General features: G+C 40.4%; 1 protein-coding gene across 1 annotated transcript; it reads left to right on the forward strand.

Annotated features, from left to right (window-relative positions):
- Positions 1 to 466: 466 nt before the first annotated feature.
- On the forward strand, positions 467 to 22,744 carry kcnc4 (potassium voltage-gated channel, Shaw-related subfamily, member 4; the record flags this gene model as incomplete). Its single annotated transcript, XM_080733368.1, has 4 exons — positions 467 to 1,105; positions 14,581 to 15,517; positions 17,512 to 17,703; positions 22,627 to 22,744. 4 exons carry the CDS (start codon positions 467 to 469, stop codon positions 22,692 to 22,694), a joined length of 1,836 nt encoding a protein of 611 aa, XP_080589494.1. The 3' UTR covers positions 22,695 to 22,744.
- Between the last annotated feature and the right edge of the window lie 394 nt (positions 22,745 to 23,138).

Here is a 23,138-nt window from a genome sequence, read left to right on the forward strand (position 1 = left end):
GTTTTGGTTTTGCCTCTCTGCAGGCGAAGTTCGGCAAGTGCAACATAATAGCCTATACAGCCCACAAAAGAACAGTTTTAGTAATAGGCTAACAGCTATCGTTTTTAATAGGGTCTATATAGCATATTTATTTGTAGTATTATTTATTTGAATACAACGCTCAAGAGTAGCTATACCCAAAGGCTTAGTTTACTCGTATGCTGCCAAACACCTGTTCTGTCTGGTGGAGTTTTATTGTGGGCTAACAGGTGGTTTTATTCTAGGCCAGTTTTCTCACTGAAGTGCTTGAGGAGTCTCCGAAGCATCATTTGGATAAATGAGCCTCACCGGTGACTACCAGGACCGGGCTCTGCAATTACGGCTCACTCACCGTTTCTGGTTTGATATTGGAGCGGCGAACAGCAGTCAACAACCCAGATAATTATTATAGAAGACCCGAGAGGTCTCTCTCTCGCTCTCAATCTAAATGATAAGCTCGGTGTGTGTCTCGTCTTACCGCGGGCGCAAGTCGGGCAACAAACCTCCATCCAAATCATGTCTGAAGGAGGAGATGTTCCGGGGGGAGGATTCGGACAAAATCATCATAAACGTCGGCGGCACCCGACACGAGACCTACAAGAGCACCCTCAGAACCCTGCCGGGCACCCGCCTGGCATGGCTGGCAGACCCGGAGACACTGCAGCTCAACCCAGACACGGACCCAGCAGCTGCCCCCGCCGCCGCAACAAGTGCCAACAGCAACGAGCACTTTTTCGACAGACACCCCGGTATCTTTGCTTACGTGTTGAACTATTACAGAACTGGCAAGCTCCACTGCCCCGCCGACGTGTGCGGACCCCTCTTTGAGGAGGAGTTGGCGTTTTGGGGGATAGACGAGACGGACGTGGAGCCGTGCTGCTGGATGACCTACAGGCAGCACAGGGATGCAGAGGAGGCCCTGGACATCTTCGAACCCCCGGACCCGGACGACACGGACGATGACAAGGAGGTGCCCAGGCGGTTCGGCATCGAGGACTGCCCGGACAGGTCGAGAGGCTGCTGCGAGGTGTGGCAGCCAAAGATGTGGGCCCTGTTTGAGGACCCATACTCATCCAGGGCAGCGAGGGTAAGTTCAAGTCAGTCATGATAGTACAACTTTCACATGTCAAGGAAAGGACCCCCAGATTAATATCTGGGCCTCAGCCAGATTAATATCTGGGCCTCAGGGCTAAATTAATATGATACAATAAAAATCTAAAATAGAATTTTTAAATAGCTGATGTATGTATGCTTGGCCTACTATAGGATTAAAGTGGTTCAACTGATTTTTATGCTATATTAACTAATTTAGCTGGGGATCCCCTGGAACCCCCTCAAGGACCCCTGGGCGTCCCCAGACCCCACTTTGAGAACCACTGACTTCACAACCTGCTGGCATGCATTGTTCCCAGTGGTTCCTCAGAGGTGACATTGCAAAAACAAAGAAACACCTCAAAACGTTTAGTACAATTTTCATTGGTTGTAAATACAGTATAGGCCTACAGTATGTCTGCCAAAATCAACAAGTGTGTCTAGACCCCCAGTTTGAAGCATCAGCCCATTTTCCATGACTTTAGAGATGAAACTAAGAATTGAAATGGGGCGGTAGTTGCCAGGGTCTAGTTTGCTATACCTTTTTTGTGCAGGGGTGTTACTTTTGCCAGTTTGAAGTCCTGGGGGACATGACCCTGTTTGATAGATAGGTTTATTATGTGGGTAATGATTGGGTCAATGGAGGTTGCTGAGTTTCTGAGAAATTTAGCAGGAATCTTATCATGGCCAGTGGCCTTGTGTTGATGTAGGGCACTCAATCTTTTAAACACCTCGTCAGTTGTCACTGTGGCAAGTTTAAAATCATCTTTGCTTTTATATTTCTGTATAGTATTTATTGACGTGCTCTTCACCATACTGTCCAGATGGGGCGGACAGTTTTTCAACCAGTGATGCGGCCATGGTGGTAAAGTAGGTGATAAGACAGTTAGCCACTTCTAGTTTGTCAGAAATGTAGGCGACGGACATTTTGTGGTACAGTATATGTTGTATATGGTTTGGTTTTCAGTTCTGAACTGCAGCCTTGTTGATTCCACAGCTTGTCCAAATCAAGAAAGAAATGTATACTCAGTTATTACGACCATAGGTCGCAGATTAGTATGTAAACAGTCACAGCTTGTCCGTATGTGTGCATCCCTGTCTGTCTGTCACGCCTGATGCTGTGGTTCTATTCTATGGGTTTGCTGCTCTTACATCACGCTCTGGCTTGATATCCCTTTTATACACATATATGGAGATCGCTGATGTCATCACGAGTCACACTTGCAAATTAATTACATCCGTGTCCGTTTTATGCTCATATATGGAGATCTCTGTCCCGATGTCATCAATATTAAGCACATATGTGGGAATGCCCATATTTGGTAATGCCCATATATGTGCATGTTCTGACATCACATTGTTGACAACTGGTCCAATATACAGTACATCACTGGCCAGATGGCCAAGAATTGGCGCAACCTCGCCCCATGTCGTCCTGAGGCGTCTTACTAGTATTGTAGCTATAGGTTTTGCTAACTTTATGTAAGAGATTTCTTCACTTTTGAGAGAGATGTGCTCAAACTCCATGGATTCATTTAGACTACATTCAAATGTAAACAAAACTCTGTTTGCATAAACAGAGTAAAAACTGGACGGAGTGGTTTTTGTAACCTTTGTTTAACTTGGGAGATCACAGCAGCAGTCTGCTTCACATTTACAGTAGTTCTAAGACTAACTGTGAGCTACCAACAAACACAGTCTTATTGTTGAACATGAGCAGCTCTATACTGTAGAGTTGTGTCATTCAAGAGTGGATGGGGTTGGGGTCCCCCATGTCGATCCTGATATTGGATTGTCTTAGACCACCGATTACCAATGTTCTGACTGATATCTTATCAAAGTCTTACATTTTGTATTTGTGAACATATAATTTATAAGCAAAACAACAAATCTCAGAACCTCCAAGCCCAGTAGCCCACAAAGCATTATAGCATGACATACTGTGAGCTTTTATATTTGCTATTTTCGAAAAACATTGAAGGGTAAAATCCGGGACACATTGGCTGCATAAATGCCAATACTGATGTCATCAGAAATGTCAAATAATGGCTAATATATCAGCCAAACCAGTCTATCGGTCTGACTCTATTCACTACTTATAATAATTGTCTGAATCAGTTCAATTTCACCTTTGGTTTGAACACCTTCCATACACCAATTTATAACTTCCCAAACACTATTAATGTAGCCCTCTATCTTATGTGTTCCGGTAAAGCATGGCTTATTACTTTTCCCCACTGTACTGGATGCACAAGGATACTAAACCTGTATTGAAAGCAGTTCTCTTTTTATTATCATTATTTTTAAATATACTTTTTTTCCACTTAAAGTTTTATGGTTATTAGTAAAACACAAACCCTGGAAATGTACTGGTGAATGGCCATGCATAGTATTTTGAGAGATACTGTTTTGTTTTGATTTGATTTGTTTTGATTTGAAGTTCTTCCAAACAGAGAAACTAGCAAAGAGATTGCTGATAGTTGAATATTATTTTTTTTAAGGTAATTTTTTTAGTTTTGGCTTATTAACAACAATTTGACCAAATTACTTTCTTTGTGCCCTTTGATTTATGACTGTTGTCCTCATGCAAACACTACACTACTTTCCTATGTGGTTTCCCCTCTTCTCAGGGAATATATCAGACAGCTGTGGGCAATTCAGGTGGTTTGCACTATGGCTGTGCAACAAAGGCAGCAGCAGAGCGCTTATTGAAGCAAATGTGAATGAAGGTATCAAGTGTCATTCAACCAGTAGTTTCCAGGTAAATGGCAGAGCAGAGCTGCATTGTGATTAATTGCATTCATTAGAACTTCATTCAATTCAGACAATAGTGAAGCAGATCCTCATTATAACCGCTTCCAGTATTTGTCTCTTAATGGATTCAAATAGCCATTTCAGACATTCTCCCTTTGTATTCTGTATGGCTCTCTCATTGGATGCCATTCATACTATAAGCCCTATTTGTAGTACTGTAAATATACTCACTAATATATATTTTATATACACGTGTAATAGTCCAACTATAACATGTCTAGCATTTTTGAAACACCTCTATTTTTTGGTGTGGGTAAGTGTCCTTGTGCATCTAACCCCCATATCATATCATACATGTATGTGTGCTTGACATACAGTGTGTATTCTGAAGGCATGTCAAGTGCATTTTGAGTCAGGACAGTTTTCAGGGAATTTGCAGGCTGTCACTTGCAGCAGACATCATCGAGTAACAGCTGCCTTTGTGCTGATGCACCTGATGCCCCCTAGAGTCCATCAGACCTGTGCCAGTCAGTTTTCACACCAATTAATCATAACAGATGCTTTTTGATTTTTAGAGACGGTAGAGGGAAGGTCTGCAGAGAATTAAATGATTGATCCTCTGATGCGATGTGACCCAGTTACCAATAATGTTAAAAACTATAAGCCTGCAAAAGAAAATCCACTGGCTAAGTAAAACATATTTGTGAAATGATATATTTACATGGGTCAAAATATTTCTTTGCTGATATTTATTTTATATACACATGTAATAGTCCAACTATAACATGGCTAGCATCTTAAATGCACCGAATCTCTGTACGCACATATACGTATGTATGCCTGTAATCCACGTATCTCGAGAACCGTTAAACAGCCTGACTCCACATTCGCCACACACGTCACAGACGACCCGAGGCAGTGCAGTGCCCAGCGTCGAGTCGGACGGATATGGGCATGAAAGGGACACAGACAGACAGACAGATACAGAGACCTCCATATATGGGCATAAAAGGTCACTGACCGACAGACGGTTACAGTGGGTAGTGGGTACTCTGACAGGTATAATAGGTATTGCACAACGGGGTGGGCCATGCATTCCCTATTTGCATTGTTCCCAACTTGCATCATTCCCATGTAGGCCGGTGCCGGACGAGCACAGGTCTATAGCTTTTGAAACACAGCCTATATTTTGCAGTGTATGCAAGTCTCCATCTGCATTTAATCCCCATCTCATTTATGTACAGTACTGTATGTGTGCTTGATATGCAGTATGGATTCAACGGCATGTCGAGTGCATTTTTAGGGACTCACATTACCTTTATGGCTTTTTTATTTTCAGAAAGCCTCTCCACTCATTCTAGGTAATGTAATTCTTAAACGCCAAGGGGAAGTTAATCTGTCCATCATTTGCACCACATCCGCTTCTGTATGGCGTGTAGGTAGTATAAAGATCTGAATTAGTATGTTAAGCCTTTATGCTGGAGCCAGCATGTCTCAAGCCATGGTTCAAGATCCTCAGAAAATACTGTGTAACTACATAAGTATCTAAGTCAAGATTTCATGATGCATTATAGAGAACTCATGGCATCATGACAGATCTAAAACATAATTTTATATTTGACACATGCAGATAGAGCCAGACAATAAAGTGGCACAATTTAAGGAATAAAATGTAATTTTGTCCTATCTGTGTGGTAGAATAATTATGTTTAAGGGATATTCCACTTTCAACAGGGAAACACATTAAGGGCTTTTCTCCACATACACACCCATTGTAACTTCAAACTTCATTTTAACCATAATAGATTCATTAAAAACACCCATTATTTTTTCTGGTGACTCATACTACCCTCCTAATATGTGAGCAGGCCGTGTTTTATCCATAAACTTTTTCATTTATTTTTGAGCGGTGGTTACACCGTCTCCTATACGTGGCCGTGTGTGTATGCGTGCGTGCGTGTGTGCGTGTGTGTCTGTCTGTATGTAGCCTGCAGGCCTGCAGTACCTTTTATGACCACACATGTTAAGGGAGGGGCGCTGTTGTTCAGGCCAGGCCAGACACACACACACACACACACACACACACAGGGGGGAAGGGGGGAGGGGGGGTGGTTGGTGGGTAAACCACCGCTCAGTTCACACGGGTGTGGTTTTAATAATTATTTGGGAAAATGAAAAAAAATAAATACAAAAAATAATTATTAAAAATAAATGAAAAAAGTTATCGAAAAAACACGGTCTGCTCACGTATTAGGAGGGTATTATGAGTCACAAATAATGAGAACAAATTATGAGAACAAATAATGGGTGTTTTTAATGAATCTATCATGGTTAAAATGAAGTTTGAAGTTACAATGGGTGTGTGTGGGGAGAGGCCCTGGGCCTGGTAACATTTACATCAAATATCTAAATATTGAATCAAGCAAATTAAAAACTGTTCAGGGTGTTCATAAAAGCCTGATTAGACGATACTATTACCAAAAGTTTTTTTGAAAGTGAAATATCCCTTTAATACAATATATATTAACTTAAACAATTGGGGGGTTGTATTTTGTCTCCCTGCTTTTCTATTGAGATATTTACATAGATTGGTCATGTCTCACCAAGACACAGATCGCACACAAATTTTGACCTGATGTTCAAGTTTCAATCTATCCCCTGAGCAAGTAGTCAGGCTCTTTTAGCTCAATAGTCAGTACTTGCACAGGAAACCGGTTTAAAATCTGGGGTATTAAGAGTTAGCTTTAAGCTTTGCAAACAAAATGTTCTATAAACGTGGCCAGTGCAACATTTAATTACATTGAAGGAGTAGCTGTAATTAATCACTGTTCTGCTAATGGGTTGGGAGAGGATCTCAGTAGTGAGTGATGGTACTCTCATGCCAGACACAGTTGGAAAAGAGAAAGGTACCGTACATTTGCTACCAGGCAGATCAAAGAGTCATTTAGCACTGGTAACTGAAATGTCATGTTAGCCATTTCAGGATATTGCATTTGGGGTAAAAAAGAATAAGAGTATTCTGAAATGCTGCTGAAATGCTTACAATTAGATTCAGGTTCTGGAACAAATAGGAACTTTATTTCATTCATTTATTTAGTTGGCCTTTATTTAACCAGGAGTGGAAAAACACTCCAAGGCCAAGGCAGGCGGCAGCCTAAAACAAACACATTCAAATAAACAAAATCATTACTGTTTGACAGATACATTTCCAACAAGTTAACAGGTTAGTAACAAGTTAATTTAAAGGCATCTTTTTGCAGGTTTCATCAAAAGAACATTACGTAATTCTGCAATATATTCCAGGCAGAGGGGACAGGATACATAAACAACCATTTTCCAGTCTATATGGGCCTTTGCAATGAACATTTTTAAATATAGGATGGAAGCAGACAAAAGCACAATACATCCAATTTGGTCATTCTAAACAAGTACAAGAATAACAAGGGAAATCTGTCTGGGAGACATTCTGATCGGCTGGCTGTCTCTAGGAGCTCTGTGTACAGTTTGCGGGGGGTCTGAGTTATTTTAGAGCGTTCATGTTTGAGCAAGAATTGCTGAGTCATGGTCTTAGTATATTCTGCTAATGTCTAGTCTGTTATTGGCTCTCACAGAGCAAGATCATTAGATGCAGTGGTGGACAGTAACTAAGTACATTTACTGGAGTACTGTTTTGAGTATCTGTACTTAGCTTGAGTACTTTATTTTATTTTATTTTTAGCAAAGACAAATATTGTTCTCTTGAGTCCACTTCAAAGTACATTATTTCAAAACCTTGGAAAATGTCAAAAGTTTAAGTGAAACATTATTCACTGATATTAAAAAGAAATGTACTTTGACTGAGAAACTTTCACCTGTAGTACTGGGATTGAGTACCTTGTCCACCACTGATTACATGTGTCAGTGGATGGATGAATAAGGAAAGACAAATGAGATTGTCTGGATGTCTGAAATGACCCAGAAACAGACACGTCTGAAATGACCCAGAAGCCACTCATATATGGTATGAAAAAGCACATGGGTACAGTTTCATACAAAAGGATAAACCCAAGAAAGTACCATGGCTTGTTTCCATTGGGGTAAAAATATAAAAAAAGATCTGTCAAAAATAAAAGGGGTATTCATTCGTTCATTGTTTTGTTTGTCTACAAACATCATTATCTACATTATGTATGTATGTTCTCATAAATATGCTTCATGAAATATTGGCATTGACTGAAGATGTAGTTGACAGACACATACAGGTACACTGTGATGAATGTTATCTGAAATAACAGAAATAATAAACATATAATGGAAACAATAAAGATAGAATGTAACAACAACACAAATAGAATAGTACAAATCAGTTAATTAAGTGCACACAACAACTGATTGTATGTATTTGAATAATCATACATTTTGGAGTACAATTGCATACCTGAACAAAAGTCATTAACCACTCTAATCCCGGGCCCTAACCCCATTCGCTTTGATTAGCATGTTGATAACATAGAAACAATACATATCAAAAGAAAACAAGTTATTGTGCCACAAAAGGAAGAAGCCCAATATGCTTATTGCTTATTTGCAGAGAAATTAAAAAACAAATACGAGACAGACAGACAGCCAGCAAGAGATTCATTCAAACACAGCATGTGAGAATGAGATTATTAATACTAGCCTAGGCACACGCATTGGTTTCACAACCTAAGACACGTGGGAGTCAAGGGATCATTTTCTAATCAGATCTGTATCTGTTCTCTTCTTCGGTCACTCCAGTCTCCAGCCACCTGCATTTCCACTCTCACAGCATCCATAAACCTCCTCTTGGCCTTCCTCTTCTTCTCTTGCCTGACAGCTCCAGCATCCTCCCGATATACCCCTCATCCCTCCTCTGCACATGTTCGAACCCTCTCAACATCACCATATCACGATATACAATATCGATATCTAGTCTCATATCACAATATCAGTATAATATCAATATATTGCCCAGTCCTACTGTAGTGTGAAATGTGTGCCTGGCAACAAAAGTGTGATTGTTCACTAGTCAAATAGTGAACTTGCTGTGGAACATTCCAGTCAACTATCACTGGGACCATTTTCATCAGTGAGAAATGCTTAACCTTGGCCAAGTAGACATCAATGTCTTCGGTGTTCCTTTATTATAAAGCAATCTCACGTTTTATTTTTATTGGTTGGAAAGTTGATATGCCAAAGATGAATACAAATTACTATTCAATTCATGTACGTTTTCATTTTAGTGCTTTCCAAAATGATGGGATTATTGTGGATTATTATTGCAAGAAACCTGCTTTTTTATTATTATATATCATCACTACTATATCAATATCGAGGTATCTGGTCAAAGATATAGTGCATGTGATGTTTCTATTGCCCGGTCCTAGGGAAAAGGTGTTATGATTGGAAAGAGTCTAAAATTATTACCAGAATATGATGCTAAACTGCTGGAGGTGACGATTATTGGAGTCCCCAGCTGCTGCACACTGTTGCCCAGCCTGCTGCCTGTCTGAGTTCCATGCCATGCAGCCCTTTGCTCTTGTTTTACCAGCTGAGCCCAGGCATCTGTCCCCTCTGGGGGCTCTAATCTTTTGGCAATCTGGCACCTTACTTTGCCATGTTGTCCTTTTGGCACCAACAATGTGGCATCGCCAACCATGACTTATTATGAGTTATCATATCATTGTTCTTTGCAGTTGAAATTGAACATTTCGATATGGCAGAAATGCCCTATTTGGTTTCAGTTATTGGATAATCTACTGGTCTCATATTTCATTATAATTTCTTTGTGTATAACAGTAAGGGTCCTGGTAGTCGACACAGAAATGCTGAAGTGTTAGACAGCTGAATGTTCCAATATTGTGACAGTGTTTAACTTCTCTGATACTAATCGTAAACGTGTTATCTTGGTAACCCCTGGTGCTATGGCATAAACATACAAAACACACTCAAATGTCTCCCAGCTAGTGTTTTGATCCTCAAATTTCACTGTTTGAGGGACACAGATTTACAGTGAGAGACACAGTAAGACACAGATCCTCACATGCAAAGACAGACTCAGCAACAACCTGGTAGAAGATTGTGAGCAGATGTTCATCTCTGTTTAGTTCTGGGATAAACCGTTTCGTTTTTGAATAAACCAAATGTTCACAGGGCCTGTTGGGCTCACCATTAGAGAGAACAACAGAGCTTGTGGTGTCAACCTTTTATTGGGTGCCACTAGACATCTGTCATACTGGAGTTTAATACTGTAGCCTTTATGTTGTCCCAATGTCAAAGTCTCTAGATAGTCACAGGGATTAAGGGGTGAGGGAAGAGAAATCCAAATTTCAGCCAGGAAAAAATTGCTAGTTAAGTGCATAGCTAAAACCTAAGTTAGAATGATGACAAATTGCTTTAACCAGGGTCATCCAATGTTCCCAGGGTTCTATTGTCCCTGTCCTTTATCACTTGGCATACCTATTCCTTACTGTGTGACTCGTTTCGTAAGCAACACTGAATTAGATCTGTAGAATAATGTTTAATTGTGTTTTGGTTCCTTTGTTTCAAATCATTTTAAAACTGACTGGAGTACAGAAATTCTTCACAATATAGATCAACAATAAATTATTAAGTCATTTATTTTGAATATCCATCAAGCAGAGAAATTTCACAGCACAACCCAGGACTAAAGTGGAATATGCTCCTAATCATCATTATCATAATAAAATATGCCACTCATACATCTGTGCTTAATGCCAGCGTAAACAATTTCATGCTACAGTGAATAGCTTGATTAGGTAATGAGAAGACCAATGACTTGCACCTTTTTAAAGACAATTTCTGTTTCAATTAGATACCATGGATAGAGAATATATTATATAATTATGTACTCAGTAAATTCCTCATTGTTAATTTAGTACAATTTACCATATCCTGAGATGGATTTTAAATCGGGGCATCATAAATATGTTGTCAACATAGTAAATGGTTTAGTATTATCATAGTCTTCAGCAGTACAACAACCTACAGAATGGTGCACTTTGCAGAAAGGCTGCTCTAGCCTACTGAGTGGACAGCTTATTGACCTTTAGCACTGATGTTACATTAACTGACAGGCCAAAAGTCTCAGTTAACGTTTTGACTCCTGTCAGATGGGATAAAGAAATGCTTAATGACGCAACTGGTTACAGCCCATTCGAGAAAACAACAAACAGAAAAAAAACATGATAAATGCCATGACCTTGTTGCGTGTAATTTTAATAACATTACCCCTAGCATCCCTATTCGGCGGTGAAAATTAGGCCAAAATAGCAGGAGAGACACAACACGCAGCGTTGCAAGATTATAGATCATCTATTTTTGGTGGAGAGATTTGGTGTAGAGGGAAAAGAGGAGGGGACCAAGACCAATTTAGATTTGTATAAATCCCCGGGGAACTACAGTCAATGAAGGAGGGGTTTAAGTGGTTACATTTTCAAGTTTGCTTGACCAAGTTCACCAGTAGTTATTGCTCATTTTATGACACAGACTCCTTTCTTTGGCAGCATTACTTCATGTACTTCTGCTGGGCTGTTTGGTGAGAAACCAGACAAGAAGACATGGGTAAATCTACAAATCCACATAGAGGAAAGAGGACTCTGAGAAGCAATTCCATTTTTGATTGACTGACTTACAGTAGGAATTTGCTGTGATGGTGCTGGGAGATGCGATAGAAAGGTCTACCTTTGCCCTGCTCTGACAGACACGAGGAGGGAATCTATTACAGGTTTGGGTGTGTGTTATCTATTCTGCATCTAGCTTAAGGCAAGACCTAAATTTAGAGAGAAAATATTTAACTCAAATTCTGTGTGTCCCTGGAACAAGATATTTTTAGATGGGGGTCCACGGCCAAATACATATCATTTTGGGGGTCCTTGACATGACAAAGTTTGAGAACCACTGATATAGCAACATACTTTTTTTCAGAAAACTGTTAGGATTTAGAAGACATTTGTAGAATCGGCCTATATCAGTGGTTCTCAAATTTTGTCACGCGTGGACCCCATCTCAAAATATTTTGTTCCAGGGAACCCCAGAAGCAAAGATTTTAGTTAAAAATATTCACTCTAAATTTGGGTCTTGGGTCAAACCTGTGATAGATTACCTCCTCTCCAGACAGTTGCACCCACCAGCCTCTCAAAATACTTGTTTGTCTGGACTGCCTTTACTATTTGGCACCGGCTGTATATCAGTCTCTTTTGTCTTGTTAGCTCTCTGGTTGGAAATAATGGGTGAGAAGGACACAATGAAATATATTCAGTGTATGTTTGCATGTGGCACTCGCATGTGTGTGTTAGGTTGTGCACAAGGATTTCATTGCATTGTGGGATTTAGCCCTGAAACATGACGGTCGTATATCTCACCACCGTCATGCATCGACCTCAACCTGGTCGAGGAGGGTCTCACATGTCTTGTTAGATCTATCTAATCTAAAAAGACAAGATCTAGTTCATTTTGAACCATATAATGGGAAAGCATGGTAAAATACTTTACTAAATGGTTTGGACTCTTCAACTACGGAGACAATCACATGTTCTGCTAGTTTATGCATGTGCTTCTGTTCTCACTGTGCTGAACAGCGTACAGTGGCTTGGCTACAATAGTAACAGAAAAAGAAATACTCACTCCCATGACATGGGATCTTTGTTTTATATCTTGATTTCTCTTTTGGCAAGCACCACTGTCCATAAAATACCCTTTTTGGTGGACCGGCACATACAGTATAACCAGTAAATTTTGACCATGACGTAGAATGTGACCTTGACTTTTGACCATTATGTTCCTACCAAGTTTCAGAAAGAATCGGTCCATTCATTCTCAATTTTGAACGTGGTTGTGACCTTGACCTTTTGGTCCCGACATTTAAATAAATATGACGCAGCCTACTGATAATTCCTTTGAACATACAACCATCTGCTTTCAAGTTATGTTGTTCACAGACAGACTGGCAGACAGACAAGTAACTGTGTCCATACACAACAAGGGGAACTCTGTGGTCCTCTAGGGTTCAAAACCAGTGTTGCTAAGGTTTACCTTGTATCCTGGATGGTTGGTTATTGAGCATTACTAATGAGTTACTACTGTAGACATGATGATGCAATCCAGAGTAACAGTGTCCATGCAACAAGGGAAACTATGTAGTCCTCTTGGGAAAGGGCCATCGCCACTCAGGGGATTTCAGTCCTCTTGGGACAGGGACAATGCTGCTAGGCTTGTCCCAACGCTGGCTCCTTGTTTTCACAGTATGTACTGTATGTATGTATGTATGTACGTATGTACATGTATAGTATGCACACATACACACACATACACAAACTCACACGTAGCAACATTCGCCTTACCTGAAAGATTTGTCAGGAGCCGCCCTTCACTGATACAGTATGAGCACATTTGGCTTTAGATATGGACTGCACCCAGTTACAGTACTTGTTGCAGTGTATAACACTAGCACATTGGCCATTACTTTAATCCCTCATCCAATTACACACAGCAACATGTTAGACTGGTTTATATGGTTATTCTAATCGTAGACACAAACACTATACTGCTGACTGATTTGTGGGATGCCTGACAGAATAAAATGACTGATAAGTGCATCCATGGTACAGGTAAATATTTATCCAGCTGGGAGATGAGTAGAATTGGAGAGTCTTTACAATCTATCCAGGCTATAGTAAACACTAATGATAATGTATTAGTTGGCACACAATGTGAACACAAACACAGACTGACATGGCCATTGTTCAGGATCAGGTGAATGCTAGTGGCCACATCTTTCAGGACGAAGAGGAAATAAAATGGTCAAATAATTTCACTCACTTGACATTAGGGGTCATGCAACAGTTACAGTAATCAAACGTATTGATTATAGAAAAATAATTGATAATCGATAATTTAATTAAATAATCGATTAATAATCCCCTATTTTGAGCATGTCATTATAGGTGAAAGTCTATTAAGAAAATGTTAAAAACAATTCTCTTCCTCTACATATGCCTGTGGTTGATTCATGAGGAGTTGAAGACCAAGGGTGTAAACTCAGTTATTTAAATCATTATAAAGATAGCAGATCTACAAGCTTGAAAATTGGCTATTTATGTACAACAGTATAAAATAATTTAGGGCTTAAGTGGTTAATCACACAAATTGATTTTGTCGATTATAAAAAAGCATATAGTTAGAAATTGTCACAAAATTACATTAACCGAAAAAGTAATCGATAGAATAATCAATTAGAAAATAATGGATAAGTTACAGCCCTATTGAAGACAATATTTTGACTTCTTATTCTTCTTTTGTCTGGAAAAACATTCTGTATTGTTATGGTGTCTTTTGTAGAGCTCATCTCAAAACCAAGCTCTATTATAAGATGTCTTGCGTACCTTTAAAAGTCAGTTCCTGCTGCCCGGCATCATGTGACTGCAACCCCCTGCTGTCTTGTCTTGAATGGTGGAATGCCGGATGACTGAAACTAATGGAATCGCTTTTTGTTTCACAGCATGATTCAATCTGTGTGTGAATAGCTGTAATTGATTTGAAATGGGGCTATTTTCTCTGAGAATATACTCGTCCCCGCTCTCTTGTAGATAAATTGGTTGGTTAGGATGCAATCAAATGGACGTGTCATACTATTTGTGGTATCCACTGTTCATCATGATGTTTGAATGTGCTTTTTTTCTTTTCTGTCTCCTTCAGGGAGTAGCCTTTGCCTCACTCTTCTTCATTCTGGTGTCCATTACCACCTTCTGTCTGGAGACCCACGAGGCCTTCAACGACATGTTCAACCGGACTGAGCTGGTAGTGGAGGGAAATGTCACCAAGGAGGTGGAGATGTGGGAGGTTGTGACCAAGCCAATCCTCACGCAGGTCGAAGGGATTTGTGTGATCTGGTTCACATTTGAATTCCTGGTGCGCATCATCTGCTGCCCAGACAAGCTTGTCTTCATCAAAAACATGCTAAACATCATTGACTTTGTGGCCATTCTGCCATTCTACCTGGAAATGGGCCTGAGTGGTCTGTCATCCAAAGCAGCCAACAACGTGTTGGGCTTCCTGCGTGTGGTCAGGTTTGTCCGGATCCTCCGGATCTTCAAGTTGACTCGACACTTTGTTGGGCTGCGCGTGCTGGGTCACACACTGAGGGCCAGCGTTAATGAGTTCCTCCTGCTCATCATCTTCCTGGCCCTTGGCGTTCTCATCTTTGCCACAATGATCTACTACGCCGAGCGCATCGGGGCAGACCCCGACGACCCCACGGCCGCCTCGCACACACACTTCAAGAACATCCCCATCAGCTTCTGGTGGGCAGTGGTCACCATGACAACACTGGGCTACGGAGACATGTACCCTCAAACCTGGCTGGGCATGATGGTGGGGGCGCTGTGTGCGCTGGCCGGGGTGCTGACCATTGCCATGCCTGTCCCCGTTATTGTCAACAACTTTGGGATGTACTACTCTTTGGCCATGGCCAAACAAAAGTTACCCAAGAAGAAGAAGAAGCACAACCCCAACCCAGATGCTCCCACTGATTCTGCGTCGTTTGCCAAGTCAGACACCAACTCTCCAAGGAACAGCACACAGAGTGACACGTGTCCACTGGCTACAGAAGAGAGCATTGGCAGAAACCGCTCAGGTCATATCATCTATTCTCATCCATTCTCTTATACAGTATATAATGTATTCAATTTTACATTATCTTACAATAAATGGGCCAAATCTCTGGTAAGCATACTTATAATGCGTTATAATCTGCTTATAACACTGTATATTTATAGTTATACATTTTCATAATGCTTTAAAACAAAGATCATGAAACATTATAAAGCATTCTATAATTAGGCTACTTAAGGTCAAGTATAAATGCAATGTAATCGGCTTATAGCACTATTATAATTATAGATATAAGCAAAAGTACTCATCATGCCATCAAAACAAATTATAAAGCCTTTTCTCTCATAAGGTCAAGTATTATAAGACTTCATAATTAATGGTCACTCAATGACTGACTTAATTATCACTCTTCTGGACAGGAATCATAGTGTATTATAATTTTCAAAGTTGTAATACATTATAATGATTCTATATTACATTATAATAACTGTTATAATGCAACAATATGATTATGTGTCATGATTATTGTTATAAAGCTTTACAGGTGTTGCGTTCATAGCTATAATTTTACAGTGTTAAGCTAATTATTGTGCATTATAAGTGTGCTTATAATAATGCATTATAAGGCTTATAAGACATAAATTATCTTGCTTATTACACGGCTGCTTAATAAATTAATTTATAAATTGACCCAAAAAGTAACAACAAAACGAGGTATTTCCTTACTTAGAGTAATGAAAGTATTCCATAAGTGTTGATCAAATAGAATACATTTTCGGTTACTGCATTGTCTATTTCTCGCTTCAAAAACATTCTTGAGAGCAATCTTTAGTTGTAAATGACATTGTGTGTTTGTTTACAGTACATGGCTGTCATGTTGGATACAGTTATAAAATCAAGCGGAGTCTTTAGAGCCGAGTGGTCATTATCAAGAAATAACACCAATCAGAATCAAGCATTCAACCAAGCTGTGTAATAAACAGTTTTAATTGGATAGTTAGTTGCTAATGCAGTGTAATTGTACATTACATATTGTTAGCTGTAGTTCTTATTTAAAGGACCATACCATGGGTATTCAGTATTTAATTTTATTTTTGAGGATGCCATGAAAATAAACTTGACATTTACTTAAGATAAGTAATCCAACACTAAGATTATTGACAGGCAGAATCCAGACAGACTTTGTGGGGAAATGCAGGTGTCATCACAGCACTGCAATAAACAGGGACTGTGTTCTTGCCCTTATCTGTGTCTCTGTCTGTCTGTGTGACCGTTTGTGTACTGAACTGATTGGCATGAAACTTGGCATGCACACTCCTTTTAGGCCAAGGAAGAACCTTTTCAAATTAGCCTTGTGTTGACCTATACTTCTTGAACCATAGATTATACAATTAAAATATAATAATCCTGGATTCCTTGGATCAGGACACAACTCTGCATATATACTGTAGGCCAATAGGCCATGCATGCCCATTTCCGATTTTCCACCATTTGGCATTTTCTTCAAAAAACACTTTGCCACTACTACAGTGTTTGTCTAAAACTCACACAAATCGGTAGACATTCTCTCTGGAGTCATGCAACAATGACCACCAAACAGGGTGTAGCTACTTTCTAATAATTGCCTTGGTCAGTGCCTATTTCTTACCAAAAACGCCATATACCAGGAACACAACATCCAATCATACCCAAATTTGAGTCACATGTTGAGAGGTCTCTTTACGCACAGACAGAGACTGACCCTCTTCTAGACAACTAGACTGCTGCATGCTGCAGAGCCACAGCGTTAAAACAAACAACTCCTGCATATTGTACCTCCTGAGGGTTTTCACTGTCTATTTGATAGAGGAGTGCAGTTTAGTCATAAAGCACAGCATGATGTAATTACCGCTTCTTCACAGCGGAAAAATTGTGTTTTCGTGTAATACGCCTCCATCTTTCTCTGGGCCGTGGTGGTGGTGGTCTCAGTAAAAGCTTTGACATTTACACTGCCATGTGTTACTCTGATCCCGTCAGACTCCAAACAGAACGGGGACGCTAATGTGGCTCTTTCAGAGGAGGAGGTCTGCAGCCTGACGCAGCCACTGTCCCCCAGCGACAAATGGTCCCTGCGTTGTTCCCGAGGACGCGACAAGGCTAAGATAGAGGCCACCTGCTTCCTGCTAACCTCCGGGGACTTCTCTTGTCCGGCGCCCACCATCCGCACTGGTAGGTTATATAAATATCAATACATAGATACAATGGCATTAAATACATACGCTTCTACGCATAGACTCAATGCCAAAAGAGTGTTGGAGGCTGCTTGTCAATAACTAGAGGGAAAAAAAACAACCCACTTTCTTTTCTCAAATGTTTATCAAGTCCCTCACAGACCCCCAGGTGACTGGCGCACAATGTTTTCAGTCATGATTCATTGAACAGTTCAAAGGGAAATCAATTACAGAGCTTTGTAGAACTAATTACGTCATCTGTCTGTCTGCTCTCAGGGACCAAGCTTTTGTTACATGTATGTAATTTCTTCAAAGGGTATATTCCCAGGTAATGTGGTTACATGACACACTGAAATTGAACAGTGTACAACTTAAACGTGTATACAAATAAACACACTACTACATATGAAATTCAGTCTAGGGTTCATTGCAGTGAACTTCTGATACAATAACTGCACAATTATGTCAAATGAAAATTCACACATTTTAAATGTTTAAAAATGTACATCCCATATACAGCTACTGTAATTCTGAGCCAAAGCTACCCTCTCTTATACCTATACTGTATATGGGATGTAAAAAAAAAAAAAAGTCAATTGACATGATTATGACATGATCAGAACTCAACAATGACAGTTGTTTTCCAAGATTAACCTACACTGCTACAAACAAAGCAATCATCTCGATCGATATCATCATATTTCATTTCATTTATATTTTCGTAAATGAGTCAGCACATTCAAACAGGCATTGAATTATAAGGGCCATTTGGGCCTGGCAATATCAACATAATCAAATATTGTGATGTTTTTGACCAGATGTTTTTGACCAAATACCTCTATCGATATTGTGACTATAATATCGTATTGTGATCATATTTCAAAAAATGTCAAGAATAATGAAAACAGCAAACAGGTTGCGTTCTGAGCTTGTAGATCGGCTATTTTCGCTCTTTTTGAACATCTTTGAAAGTACAAAATAAGCCTTAAGTGATTGTAAGCTCTAAGGCAGAGGTGAAGTAAAGACAATTGTTGCTCGTCTCTGGTAGCTTTGTTGCACACAACCTATTAATTATAGGCAGAAAATAGGTCATGTCGTTTTTTGGATATTTTCTTTTTGCCATTTCATGCTTTATTCAGATACACAGTGAAGAGAGGGATAGGAAAGGACTGAGAACAGGGGAAAGCAAATGGCCCTGCTGGTAAGGAGTCAGACCAGGGAGGGACACAGGTGGTAGACGTCTATGTGGTATGCGCCCCTCTAGTTAGCCAATCTTGATTAATTTCTTCAGATTTTTATCAAAATCTGCTACTTCCATACAGTCTGTTTCTTCACCTCGGTATGAGACACAAGTCAGACAGGGGCACGCCTCTGTCACTAATAACCTCAGACATGCCCAATTTATTGCATTTAGCGCCGTGAACTAGTGTCGGTGCTGCTGGTGTGAATTAGAGTTTGACGTAATGGCAACGCTCTCACTAATTCATTTCAGTTTGTTGTCATCCTGCCATCACTTTCTGCCTGAATGGCCTGTTGGATCTCTGATCTCAGCTCACTGAACCCCCCAAATGCCTCTTGAGAGAAGTGACTCTATATGTGACTATATTTGGCAGTGATGGATTCATTTCTCACGTCCTGAGAGCAATCTCGCCCCCTTGACTCTTAGCCAAAGAACAAGACTTAACGATTTACTGTTTACCCAGCATGTAACACGTTCCCATGATACTTTTCTTTGCTCATTATTACGCTATTGTCAAGAAAAAACAACAACAACAGAGAAATGGGGCACTTAGTGAGCTCCTGGCGAGGGTATCCCATTATGTTTTTCAACAGCCCATTAAAGGGTAATTATATTTCAATGTGTCACTTAAAAGCCTCGATGGTCCCCTAATGTGTTGAGTGTTGTAGATCGGTTGTATGTTAATGGCATGTCATCATACCCTGATAAAAAAACATGCAGAAGCTCCGCAAAAGAACAAGGGCTATGAGTGGAGATGTGGTGATGGGCTGTAATGGCTGGGGCCTGAGAAGACAGGTAATTCCCCTTGGCAGTCCAGAGACTGATTGACTCTGATGGCAATCAATACAGAGTAGCTGAGGATCTCTAAGCATTGACAGCACAGGGTTGCACAAGTGAAAGTAAACAGTGGATACAAAATTAAGCAATACAAAAGGATGTGATATATTATAGTTTCTAAAACGGCTAGTTCCATTCCTTGATTCTGATTGGCTGGTTGCCGTGGTATATGAGACTATAACCCACACCTTGAATCAGTTTATATCAAAGCCAGGTGCGTTATTTCTTTCCACTGTGCCGTGAGGCTGAACTAGAGAAGCGAGCGTTTGATTTTTTCTCAAATCCTGCCGTGCGGGTGCTTCTAAGCACCGCCCGCATGCATAGGACAGTGACTGAATGGCTCCGGGCGGGGCTTGTAAAGGCGAAAAGCGCCTCTATTCTCCAGGCACATACTCGGCTGTTAGTTTAGGTTGCTATGTTAGCGTTTTTGATGTGATGTTCACCCACATAACACAGCTAAATCTGGATGAAAAGGGTCTGAGAGGGTCGGAAACACTCGGCTAGCGCCTCGTGTTTCCCAACTCCTCTCAGCCGGTGTATACTACCCCGGTAACCACTCGCCTCTTGTGGCTTATTGCTTTAATATATATGCCACTCTGTCATAAAACTAGCAATGCAAAACATTATGCTACCTCCCATCTAGCACACAGACATGCATAGCCACATGCAATCATGCATGCATGCTGGCAGACAGACAGACATGCATACAGTGTACTGGGGAGCATCATTGCTGACTGACTGTTACCGTTCCACTCACACAACAACATGAATGAAAGCATGGGATCTGCAGTGGCTAACACTTGTGGGCTTTATGTATGATAAGAACAAATTACATGGTCAGTTTATGGCATTTCCAGGCTAGCTCTCTGCTGATCCCAGAGACAAAAGGACAGGAAATCTGAGCAACGCCAGATGACCTCAGAAGTAATCAGAGAGAGACACAGAGAGAGAGAGAAAGAGAGAGGGGGAGGTGTAATTCAATCCTGAGCCTTGTGTCTGGCGAATATGTGGATAATGACATCCCAGTCTATTACAGGAGAATATCACACATACACAATGCATTTTCATGCACGTTAAAACTGAGATTGGGTAGCGGCTATACATTATTGAATAACAATATTAAAGTGTTTAATTACATCAGAATTCACTGCAAAATCTAAATGATTTGTTTATAAAAATGGAAGTGGCACTACAACCACAAACGTCTTGATCCCTGGAAATTGATTAGTTCAACACACTATGGCTCTGCTCACTGGATTGTGCCCATAGGGGACGGGTTGGGTTCAGGCTAATTCCAGGATTACATAGGATGTAGGATATATAAGGAGGCCAATATGACAGGAGGAGGAAAGGGTAGATGGATTCAGCATCTCGGAAAATGCTTAGATGTTTATCAGACTGGTGAAAACGCGACCGCGGTTTTCCCGGTCACCCTGAGCACAACGGTGGGGACTGATGGGCAAGGAGGGTCGCAAGCTTATGAGAAACAACTAAAACAAGACCTTAAAACCTGGCGAAAACAGTTGCGTGCATTAGCACAAGATGACGATAAAGGAAATTATTAAATGGAAAACATTAAATTAACTTCTGAAAAGCGTACAGCCTACTCGGCTTTAAAACCTGGCGAAAACAGTTGCGTGCATTAACGCAAGATTAGATGAGGATAAAAGGAAATCATTAAATGGAAAACATTAAATTAACTTCTGAAAAGGCTTCTAAGCCTACACTAGCCTACTAGTAAAACTAGTGGAACTGTGATCTTGCCACACGTGAATAATTGTGGTTGTAAACAATAACACAGACAATATAAATCCTTATTAGTCTAGTAGTGGGTTATCATCATGGCCCCAAATAACTTTTAAATATCTTGCAATTGGCAACAAGTCTCTTAATAAATCGGCAAGAGTGCCTCTCAATACATAATGCTAACCTCTCCATCGGCAATAGTCAGTGGTGTGTTACTGTGTTCTAGAATTTTCCACACTCCCGCGCCCCCACCGTTGCGCTCAGGTTCACCGGGAAAACCGTGGTCGCGGTGAAAACCTAGCCTGTCCTCTGGTAGAAGCACAAATATTGATGGCGGAGTTGAAATGCCAAAATAAATGGTGTGACAAGCTGCCTGTTAAATACTGCATTTGCCTCCCCTGTCACAAGTTATACTGTATGAATGATACAGTACAATGCGTTTACAAAGACGGTTCTCCCAGTGATGTAACGACGGCCTATGCACTACCTTATGAGTGTATACTGGTGGCAAACCATTCACAAAACCGCAAATCTATGGAGATGCAGTGATTGGCTTATGAACAGGGACGGGCTGCTACATTCCCAAATGACTCCTTCAGATGATTGCCACTAATTGGCCTCCATTAGCAGCATGGTCGGTCACAGCTAAAGGCTTCCGCTCATCTGTGCGGTTATGATCTTCCATTCATTCTTCCAAAGGCTTGAAGCCATTCATGTTTTCTTTTACAGATGGTCAGGGTAAAACCTATCCTCATATTGTAGAGCAGTATCATAATGCAGGGGGTCAGAACTTGGTCATGGGCAAAATGAAATTCGGGCCCCAGTGCTAAAGAAGCAGAGAACCACTTGTCTAGGACAAATATGAGAAGGTTAAAGGGGCATGGTTAACGGCACCTTACACGAAATCCAACGAACAGCGCAGATCTATTTCCTAGTTCATACACAGTCAATTCCGCCGATCTATTTTTGCCAAACCTATATTTTCCCAGAATATTCGTCTATTATGACATGCCCCGAATAGGAACACTACACCTTTCTGTGTATCATACAACATTGTTTGATCTGGTTTCTTCCGTTCTGTGTGTTTCCTCTCAACAGAGAGCTGCAAGGACCTCCTCACTGCCACAGGAAACTACGCTCAGCCAGAGGTCACCACTCTAACCTGAATGCGATTAGCTACAACAAACAAACAGAATGTTGAACTGACCGAGTGGTGACTGGGTTGGAGATGGAGCTCCGAAACCCCTATAGTTGGAATGAATGAACTACAGACCGGGCCTTTGTTTATTCAGGAGAATACTTAATGTGTCATAATAACAGCCAACTATTTGTCGTTGAATATCATTCTGCTCAGCTGCCTCTTGGTACATTATACACACACACACCTGCAGCATATGTTTTAAAAACATTTAGCATGTTACTGCATGACACAACATTTTATGATCATGTACCTTGAAAATGACTAACATCCGTATGCTTAACATTCAGGGACATATACTATATGTCCACTTGTTTTTGGTCAGAGGTTTTTGTCAGGGGTTTTAATCACCTGGCAATATTTTTCATTATGAGATATTGCTACAATATCATGCATTTGTGAACAAGGTTTT

This window comes from Nannobrachium achirus (assembly GCF_963921795.1).
Source record: "Nannobrachium achirus genome assembly, chromosome: 9".
Lineage (NCBI taxonomy): Eukaryota > Metazoa > Chordata > Actinopteri > Myctophiformes > Myctophidae > Nannobrachium > Nannobrachium achirus.